Genomic DNA, 11178 nt, shown 5'->3' on the forward strand with positions numbered 1-11178 from the left:
ACTGTTATTTTGTCTGTGTTATATTATTTTGGTATGGCTGAGAAAATTTTGTATGAGTTAATTTCTTGCAAGTTGTTTGAATTTAAAAATGCCTTTTTAAGTTCAATCACTAATTTCCTAAATAAATAATTTGACTATAAATATTATAATAATCATATATTCACTCAACAAATGTTGTGTAAGTACACTGTGTAACAGGAAGTCTTCTAAGCAGTCGAGATACAGTGATGAGTTAGACAAGATTCATGTACTTCTGGAGTGTACGTTATAGAAATTCATAGATAAGAAACTGTTACTAACTCAATGTACTTTAAAAATCAAAAGGTAAACTTTAAACTTTTTTCTTACTGAGAAAAGAGGGATAATACTTTAACATTCCCATCGTGGCAGTTTGCAAGGAAGTCATTATATGATGCTGGAAAATTATTTTCTGTAGACTTTTTTTTTCCTTAGAGCTGTTATTTCTTTTAAATAGTTGTAAATTTTCAGAATTATTAACACTGTACATATGTCTTGAATCCTTAATTGATTAAGAAACTATTTTTCGTTTTGTTTTTTTCTTAGTTCTGAAATGGGGAGGAGAGGACTTTAAATGTCATGCAGTTTAACTTTCTTGTTTTTGAGAGAGAAACTGGAACAAATACCAAAAGATAGAAATCAAAGCAAAACACTTTTTTTCCCTCCTTTATCAGCTCGTTTTTAAAGGCCTTTTTCTAGACTGTTCTTATTTCTTATGGATCATAAGCTTCATTTCATACTAAAATAATCTATGACTTTAATTTGTACCTAATGTTGAAATACATACTGTGAGTCCAGTACTTTGAGTAAGAGGTGTAAACTCTAGCCTTCAATGTCATTTCATCTGGGTCTTGAAATAACATCATAACATGCCATGAAAAATGGGTTTTTTGCAGTTTATCCAATTATTCATTGAGCAAGTACTTTCAGGGTAGAATTGACAGAGTGAAACATTTTTTTCTTAGTTGGCACATGCAGTATTTGATAACCCTAAAGGAAAATCTACTCTGAGTCATTATCAGATTATCCAAGTCAAGTGTCAGATTGTTTGGGTGAGAAGGTACTCCCTCAGTCCAAGAAATTAGCACATTACCTGTAGAAACCTTTACATGAATATTACAAAATATTTAGTCTAGAACTTTAAACTTTTCTCTTTCTTACAGATTCCACACCAAATCATCCATCGCAAACACCACCAGCCCAAAAGAAAACTCCCAGTTCCTCATCTCGACAAAAAGATAAAGTTAATAAAAGAAATGAACGTGGTGAAACTCCTTTACACATGGCAGCTATTCGAGGAGATGTAAAACAAGTCAAAGAACTAATAAGTTTAGGGGCAAATGTGAATGTGAAAGATTTTGCAGGTAAGACTTGTAATTAAAGACATACTCAGGAACTAAAATTTTGAGGTTGTCACCTAAACAGACTCTGATTACAATTTAATCAACATTCTTTGTTCCTCTTTCTGAAATAAAAGTGTTCTAAAAGTATACTTTAAAACTATTTTGGAGTTTGTACATGAAACCCTGATCCACGTCAGTAATCACTCAAATTCTTAAATATTAAGCTTCTGTATTATCTGGCATATTACCATATAATTTTTTATCTAATTTAGGATAAAATTTTTATCCATTTTTTTGAAAATCAGGCAAATAACCCTCCAAAAGAAAGATCCCTGATCCATTTACACTCCCATCAAGAGTATATGGAAAAAAGAAAAAAAAAAGTATATGAGAGAGCCCTGGGTAGGGGAAAGAGAGAAATTAGTAGGAATTTGGGATTACCAGTACTCTTGCCTGGAGAAGCCCACTGATGGAGGAGCCTGGTAGGCCATAGTCGATGGGGTTGCAAAGAGTCCGACACGACTAAGCGACTTCACTTTCACTTTCACTTTTGGGATTAACATATACACACTACTGTATATAAAATATTAATAGATAAGAATCTGCTGTATACAGGGAACTCTGTTTACTATCTTGTATTATTGTAAGACCCTAACAAGCTTATTTTGCCCTTTTATACTCTTCTTATTTATAATTCAGTTGATTATTATAAATTATAGCAAGTTTATATTCATTGGGTAAGCTTAAATGTTAGTTTAATACTTTTGTCAAATAATTTAGCCCCATGGGAAATAATGGGGCTTCCCTGGTGGCTCAGAGAGTAAAGCATCTGCCTGCAATGTGGGAGACCTGGTTTTGATCCCTGGGTCGGGAAGCTCCCCTGGAGAAGGAAATGGCAACCCACTCCAGTATTCTTGCCTGGAGAACCCCATGGAAGGAGGAGCCTGATAGGCCACAGTCCACGAGGTCGCAAAGAGTTGGACACGACTGAATGACTTCACTTTCATGGGAAATAATATTATTGTGGATGAACCTTCTGTAAAATTAGTGGTTTTCTTAGGTACTTATTTTCAGTAGCTTGTTCATCATTCCTTTTTCCTTGTATTGTGTACATTTAGAATTACTGTATCACACATGGGTATATTAAAAGCGTATGTGTTGAATTAGTAGAAGTGTACCATATGTTCAATTAATATTGTAACTTTAGGTTGGACACCACTGCATGAAGCTTGCAACGTGGGATATTATGATGTTGCTAAGATACTGATAGCAGCTGGAGCAGATGTTAACACACAAGGATTAGATGATGACACTCCACTCCATGATTCCGCTAGTAGTGGGCACAGAGATGTGAGTATGACAGGAGGAGCAGTAATACACATCTTCAAAAGATACATTTAACCCAGAGTAATTTAACTCACTTCTTAGTTGTACAATCTGGTGTCATATTTCATTCATTGCCTGACCAGCTCATTTGTGTTTTATTTTCCCATTTTCTACCTTCTAATTGCTAATTCCTGTTATGAGTTTAGCATTATCTTTTCATAAAATCTATTTAATTTGATAATTAAGCAACTTGGCAAAATTTTTATTTGAAGGGCCATTCTACTGTCGGATAATTAGATATAGAGATTAAAGCATATTTTACTTATAAAAATTTTACACTGTCATACCTTTTTTAAGACATTAATATTTAATGATTCCTTTGTATATAACAACTGTTCTTGAATTTTAGCTGACATTATTTATTTAAAGATACTCAGATGCTTATGTATATAATAAGACGATTTAATCAAACTCGATTATATATGCTTGAAAATTTAATGGCGTCTTTAAATACCATGTTTGATTTGTTTTGATGCAATATTATGACCCATGCTGGGTTTTAAATTCCATTTGCATTTTCAGTCTCTGGCAAAGTCTCTACCCCATCTTTGTTGTAATGAAGCTTCTGTTTTAAGCATGTTTAATGCTTAGTTCCTGGAGAAGGCAATGGCAGCCCACTCCAGTACTCTTGCCTGGAAAATCCCATGGACAGAGGAGCCTGGTAGGCTGCAGTCCATGGGGTTGCGAAGAGTCAGACACGACTGAGCGACTTCACTTTCACTTTTCACTTTCATGCATTGGAGAAGGACATGGCAACCCACTCCAGTGTTCTTGCCTGGAGAATCCCAGGGACGGGGGAGCCTGGTGGACTGCCGTCTGTGGGGTTGCACAGAGTCGGACACAATTGAAGTGACTTAGCAGCAGCAGCAGCAGTGCTTAGTTCCATTACTGTAACCCGCTTATAGCTGAAGCAGATCAACCTAGGCCACTGTTAGCTGTGTCTAAAGCAAAGGATTCTGTTCATCAAAGAAGTAGTTTCTGTTTTTCACTTAATTTTGACTTTTATTGACATACTTGTGCATAGTTTAGAAAGTTGAAAAGTATTACTTAGCTCAGAAAAATACCTAAATTCTCCCTTGTGTCCCTCCACCCTTCCCAGTACCATTAGCCAAAAGCAGCTGTTGTGTTTCTTCTCTTCATTTCTAACAAGGTGTAAGCTATTTTGCCTTATTAAATTTTAGTCTCTAGTTACTGACTCCTGCAAAGGATTTTAATATATATTGCTGCTCTGAGACTCACAGAGTGTACTCTAATTTTATTTTGCCTTGGATTTTATTTATTACCTTGGTTACTACTCAGCCTTGTTCTAATTTTTCTTATTTAGTTCTCTGTGTAAATATATATTTTGTATTTCCTTACTCTCTCTTTCATAACTCTAAAATGCCCTGAATAAGGTCAGACACATCCATCAGTTCATTGTTTTTGAGAGTATCTTTGTATACAAAATATCTTGTATCCTGCTTCAGGTGAGACTAGCTGCCCTAGATCTGTGGCACAGATGCTGTCCAAGGATTTCTCTTTGCCGTGAATTTCATGTGGGATTCTCAGTCTCTGTGAGATTTCCAGTCTCTGGCTGGAGTGGTTGTGAATTTGTGAACTACATTGCATTAACTTCTCACAGCAATATTTGTGTGTTTTCACTTGGAGATAAGTGTTGTAAATGATTCATATGTATTAATCACTTTAATCATCACAGTAAATGAACATCCTTTGGTGTCTGTTGTGGAAACTGTATGACCCACTACATTCTAGTACCCTTAGCTTCTCCCGGAGTTTGGCGAAACAAAGACACATGAGGTCACATTGGTCTGAGACACTCCTAAGTTTATTAAACTGATAAGAGTCCAAGTTAAGGGACTAAACAAGATAAATACCAATGTCTTCTTAAGAGAAAGTGAGGTAATGATATATTAAGCTGGAAGAGCTGTTCAATACACTGTCTCTGCTCTCTGGTGAATAACACAGGACATGTTTTCTAACACCCTAGCTCGAATTTTGGTGTCATCTCATACCTTTCTGCTAGAAAAATCCCCCTTAGTTTTTTCATTAGCAGCAAACATTCTCAGCCTTATTTTCTTTTTTGACACAATAAAAATGTCAGGGTCATGCTGCCTGCCTTTTAAAAGCCGCTTTAGTTGAGAAAAAAATGAAATTTGTGAAGATAGATACAAATTCAGTTCTGGTCTGGCCAGTTTGCCATATGTGTGGTCTCAAGTTACTTTTTTCCTTTCAACTTCCTTTTTCTCATCCATAATAAATAATACCTATTTAAAGGGGATATTTTGAAGGAAAAAAAGACACTGAGCATATAAACCTACCTTGAAATCTAAAATGTTACGGAAATTTCAGAGGTCAGAGATTAAAAGGCTACTATTGCTATTTTTCAAATATACTCAAATATTTTAGAAACTAAAATTCAGAAATTAAAAGTGCCATTTTCTCACTTAAATCTTTCTAAAAGACTTTTTCATAATTCTCAAGTTCAAATTTTGAAGAAAAATAATAATGTTATTTTTCCTAAACTGATCCTTACCGTTGTTCCAGTCTCATACATACCTATGGGATAAGCACTTAACTATATTATTTTTCACTCGTGTGCTTTTCTGTTTTCTGTATTGAATATTGAGTCTCATACATACATAATTTGTATTCTGGGTGTGCTGTGTTAAATACTGTATTCACTTCCCTTTTTTAAAAAAAGGATTATTGATAGTTTTTCAAACATGAATAGTTTTTCTTCAAATGTTGCATAAAAAGATCTCTTGATTGCTAAATGTAATGTTAAAGAATTATGCCTTATGAGTAAGACATGTTTCTATGAATACAAGTTTCTAAATATGCACATTGCTACAAAATATTTCCAGAAGCTGACCTTTGAGCTGATGTACTTACAAGGATTCAAACACTATTTCCAGTCTCTTTCCAGAGGGAGACTGGCATGCTGTTTTCAAGAGACCTTTGCTTTTCCTCCTACCAACATGCCTAGGATAGTAGGAGTCATAATTCAGAGCTGTTGAGGGCTATTTTCTCCTTATTCTTTACTTGTCCCCAAAGAGGAGGAGGGAAATGAGAGCCACCAAAAGCTCATTTGTGTTTATCTGTATCATATGATTCTCCAGCAAAGAATTAGATTTCTTCCAATGATACTCATGATGACTACAACCATCCATAAGACATTTCTAAGGTGAAAAAAACAGAAAGATAGCAGTTCTGTCCTAAATTATTTAGATTAAGAGAAGATTACTTTTCTTAACATAGCTTCAGTTCAGTCGCTCAGTCGTGTCCGACTCTTTGCCACCCCATGAATCGCAGCACACCAGGCTTCCCTGTCTATCACCAACTCCCCGGGTTCACTCAGACTCACATCCATCGAGTGACTCTTAAAAAAGCTCTTAGAAGTTAATAAAATGATAACAGGACGAAAAATACAGTATTGAAGGTTAAAGATAAAGTTGAGAAAACCTCCCAGAAACCAGGAAACAGACGGAGGAGGGGAAATGAGAAGAAAGATTAATTCAGGAGATCCAGTGTCTTAAAGAGTTCTTAGAAGACAGAACAGTGAAAACACAGGACTTTATCAGATATAAAAGCAGGAATTTTCTCAGAACTGAAAGAGCAGGTGTCTTCAGATTGAAAGGGTAATTGAATGCTCAGCATGAATGTTAAAAAGACCGAGATCAAAATTCATTATCCTGGGATTTCAGAACCATAGGGGCAAAGGACGTCTTCCAGCTTACAGAGAGAAAAAGCAAGTTCCATGTAAAGGTGAAAAATCAGAATGGCATCAGACTTTTCAATAACAGCACTAGAAGCTAAAAGATAATGCTCATGCCTTTGAAATTGGAGGGAAAACTATTCTATGTCCAAAGTAAGTATTACTCAAGTGAGGATAGAGTAAAGGTATTTTCTGACATGTACCAAAAAACTCTCAGATTATTTAACCATTTCTCAAGAATCTCCTGGAGGTAGTGTTTCAACAAAACGAGGGCATAAACCAACAAAGAAGATACGATCTAAAGAATTCAACACAAAACTGAGGAAAGGGTGTTTCTAGGATGATAGGATGAAGGAAGATGACAGATGAGAAGCAAATCTAGACAGCAGCCAGTCCATTTTAAAGTAAGTGAGAAGGCTTGGAGAAGGACTTTAACAGAAACAGTGGTTGTGTGTGGAACTGAAGGGATCTGTGCTTGTAGCAGAATGGGGGATGAGTTAAAGATAAGTATGTAGAACACTGAGCAAATGAAAAATGAAGATAGTTAACTCTGGGATAAAATGACTTGTGTAAGAATGAAAATTTAGTCATGGTATGCTACTTGGTTCAATATTTATATTAGTCATAATACACACAAAATAATATGACTATTTTGGAAAGTTAGGAGGAGGGGGAATGATTATGTATAGGAGTACAGGGGTGCAGTTGGTAAACGAGAGCTGAGTCCCTGTCTTCCATTGTAAGACAGTAGACAACACCTAAAACTGAAAAATACGGAAGCAGCATGCTAGGTATGATATTTGAGCATTGAAGATAAATATCAGGGACAATTGTTTTTCACTAGCACCCTTGAATAGCTATTTGATCTTATTAAAAAATGCAACTTGATGAAAATTAATAAATAGGAAAATTGAACATTAACAGTTGATCATGAAAAAAAAAAAAAGAAAAACAGTTGATCATGGAGAAGGGAGTGGCAACCCACTCCAATGTTCTTGCCTGGAGAATCCCAGGGACGGGGGAGCCTGGTGGGCTGCCGTCTCTGAGGTCGCACAGAGTTGAACACGACTGAAGCAACTTAGCAGCAGCAGCAGCAATTGATCATGAGTTATTTGTTTTCTTTTTGTGTTCTTACATTTCAAATGTTCTGTTTTGATGCTTTATTCTTCCATAGCCTAGAAACAATTTTTCATTTTTATTTCACTGTGAATCATTGTTACTCTTAAATACTTTCATTTGTTAGAAATTCCTGATTTGTAGCATCTTGTTTAATGTTTTTTGAAAAAGATGTGCTATACCAGAAAACATCATAGTTGTGTATTGAGAATACAAAAACGAACAAAGATTTCACATAAAGTTTATGGTCTAGGATAAGGGCAGAAATGTGTTAATAAATTATAGTACAGATTTACCTATGACAGCACACACTCATGTCACTGGAAATAAAAGCTCAAAGCAAAAGAGATGTCATGGAAGCAGAATTAATAATACTTCCCACCTGTCTGACGAGGAATATGAGTGAAAAGGACTTCGCTGGTGGCACTAGTGGTAAAGAATCCTCCTGCCAATGCAGGAGATGCAGGTTCGATCCCTTGGTCAGAAAGATCCCCTGGAGAAGGGACTAGCAACCCACTCCAGTATTCTTGCCTGAATAATCCTATGGACAGAGGAACCTGGTAGGCTACAGTCTATGAGATCACAAAAGTGAAGGACACAAATTAGTAACTAAACAGCAACAATGAATGAAAAACAAGAATCAGTGATGGCTCCCATCGTTCTGGCTTCAGTGACTGGGTATATTTTGGTGCTAGTCACTAAGAATAGAAAAGATAAAGGATAAGGGTGCAAGTTTAATGAACCAATTGGGTTCAACGTTTGTATTAAAATATAATATATCGAAATTTGGTTCTGAAGCTGAGGAAGAGGGCTAAGAAAGAATGAGCATGAGAATGAAAATGGATGGATGGATTGCATAATTGTCATCTCATTCAGAGTGGGTGGTGAGCCCTCCAGGGAGATGATGTAGAACAGAGTGTGAATCAAGGACAGAGCCCTGGGGAAATCACCTGTGGCTTAGATATTCACAGATATTAGAAGACTCATTTCACTGGACTGATGGCAACATAATTGTAGGTGGAAGGCTGAAGGGCCAGTAAGAAAGAAGTAGTCTAAGGCTGCAAGGGTAAACACTGTCCAGGAGCTTGACTGTTAAGAAGAGAAGAGAGGTTTAGGTGGAGGAGAAGAGTATAGGCTTAAACAGTTTCTTTTTTTTTAACTGTTTCTTTATTCCCATTATTGTTTTAAGGCAAAAGAGAAATGAACTAGAAAGATTGGTTTCTAGAAATAAGTCAATCAAAAAAGGTTTTAATATAGAAAAGAAGTGGAATAGGAAGAAAGAAAGAAACCAAAAAAATGAAATGACTAGCCAGGCACATCTTGGTTTGTGGAGCCCAAAACTTATGTAATTTGTGGGGACAGGTTCTTTAAGAAATGAATAAAAAGATACAGGGCCATGTAAGGGGATCATGAAAGTCAGAGACGTTGCATTTTAAGCTTCATTAATTTTAAGTAATCTCATATCAGTTAGTGATAGTTTACATCCCAGGGAGATGGAGAAAAGAAGATTATTAAAGAGCCTTGGTGTAGGGCTGGTTGCCTTAAACAGGGGAAATACTTCTTTTGAGATTTCCTGTAGCCTGTACATTGCAAGAGGCCAGGGAGCTTGTTACTCTTGTTCATTGATTTATCTGGAGAACTTGATGTAGTCCTTGTTAAAGGTACTTAGTAAATATTTGTCAAATGTTTGATGAAACAGATCTCAGAAAAATCATGAGATTCGGTACTAAGATAGCCCAACCTCAATTTTAAGGAGCAACTGTCTTGGTAGTAGATGCAGTCAGAAGGGGGATGGCAGTGAAAATGGAACTTGAGAGTAATTATGATTTAGAATAGATAGTGGGGAAGGAGGCGGAATAAGACGGAGCAGGAGGAGACTGTGTGTATAATCGGGAGAATGGTTGAAATAATGCAGTCAACAAAAGGACTGAGTCTTCCTACTGTTCAATGTTGCAGATTGTGAAACTGCTGCTTCGTCATGGTGGAAACCCTTTTCAAGCTAATAAACATGGGGAGCGTCCAGTAGATGTGGCAGAAACAGAGGAGCTGGAGTTGTTGCTGAAAAGAGAGGTGCCTTTGTCTGATGATGATGAGAGTTACACAGGTTTGTTCCACATGGTCTCTGTTCACCTGTTTACATGATATTTTAGTAGAATGTTGTACTTCTGCTTTGTACACCTAGCACTCTAGCTGTTCAGAATGGTGAGTTCGGTAACCTCAGTTGAGGTCCTGTCTCCACGTCCTCCGTGTAAATGGGGTCCTGATGCTCTTGTCCTATTTCTGTGATTTCTTTTCCCCACAAATTGCTGATGTCAGAATCAAGCCTGTTGCAGACTCTCTCCCCATTAATAGTTACCAGCACTACTACACACTGCCACTGTTAGCTGTACCACGTCTGAATTCTTTTAATCCTTTTATTAATTAGAGCACTACTCACCAGACCCTTCCTGGCATTGATGAGTCACCTTTGCATTTTTATTTTTGTGTTTAGGTGGTTGAATTCTGGTCATTGTTGTAAAATTGCGACACAATTTTACAATCACAGTTTTTAAAAAGGGAAGATCCAAGAAGAGTATTTCAGAAAACTTTTGGCATACTCAAGAGTTTTTTTAAAAACCGATAAGTAAAAAACATACCTGCTCCAGGACTGGTTTCTGTCGTGGAGGGGGGAAATAGTTATAAAAGATATTAGATCATTTAGCAAGGAATATGGACAGTAGATTAGTGTTGTTTCAGTGTAAATTCACGAAGTTGGCAACTATGCTATAACAAATAATATCTTTATGTCTTGCAAAATACCCTCTGAAGTATATAGGGTAAAGAGCCATTATATATGTAATTTACCCTCATATAGTTAAGGAAGAAAATGTATTTATACACATATGTTATATATAGAAAGAAAGTATAATGCAAGAAGAATAAAGTGTTAACAATAAGAAAACCTAGGTAAAGGATTTATAGTGTTTATTATTTTTTATTTTCTAACTTTTTGGGAGTTGAAATTATTTCCAAATTAAAACTAAAATACAAATTTAGATCTGTTGAAAAGATCTAAAGCTGACAAAGACAGTAGCAGTAGTCATTCCTGGTACCCAGATTATAATTGGGAAATATTTTCTCCTAAAAGAAAGCCAAACTTTGTTGGAAAACAATGGATGATGCTAAACTAAGTCTAGGGCAGGAAATATAGAACACCTACTTATTTCAGATTTTAGGTTTTGTCAGAAGGCCTTAGACAGCTTGGAACTGTTCCCCTCTAGCCAAAAATTGGAAAGTTTGAGCTTCAATAAGGGTGTTAATTGCAAAGATTTGAAACCCATCAAACATGTTTAAATTCATGAATTTTTCATGGTGAATTTTTAAATTAATTCATGGTCACCAAAGAACCAGTTTGTTATCTTAAAAAATCGGCAAAAAAGGGGGAAAAGTCAATCATTTATTTTGCTTCCATATTCCTGTATGAACTCTTACCACTGGGTAACCTCATTATGATGAGAAGAAATGTTTTCTTACAAGATTAATACAGCTAAAAGAATGACAAGAGAGACTGACCACTTTGCAGCCCCCTGTTAGTTGATGTCTGGGAGCATTGAGGATCAG

The 11178-nt window shown here is 36.1% G+C and overlaps 1 protein-coding gene across 6 annotated transcripts in view; it reads left to right on the plus strand.

The window, feature by feature from the left end:
• Window positions 1–11178, plus strand: part of ANKRD12 (ankyrin repeat domain 12) — a 98429-nt gene that overhangs the window by 61293 nt on the left and 25958 nt on the right. For all 6 annotated transcript variants that reach the window (XM_061399920.1, XM_061399918.1, XM_061399923.1 and 3 more), the window contains 3 exons: window positions 1182–1382; window positions 2569–2711; window positions 9535–9682. In XM_061399920.1, the coding sequence (XP_061255904.1) occupies window positions 1182–1382; window positions 2569–2711; window positions 9535–9682 (492 nt within the window). The remainder of the gene's footprint in view (window positions 1–1181; window positions 1383–2568; window positions 2712–9534; window positions 9683–11178) is intronic.

The sequence above is a fragment of the Bos javanicus genome, chromosome 24 (assembly GCF_032452875.1).
Source record: "Bos javanicus breed banteng chromosome 24, ARS-OSU_banteng_1.0, whole genome shotgun sequence".
NCBI classification, from domain to species: Eukaryota; Metazoa; Chordata; class Mammalia; order Artiodactyla; family Bovidae; genus Bos; species Bos javanicus.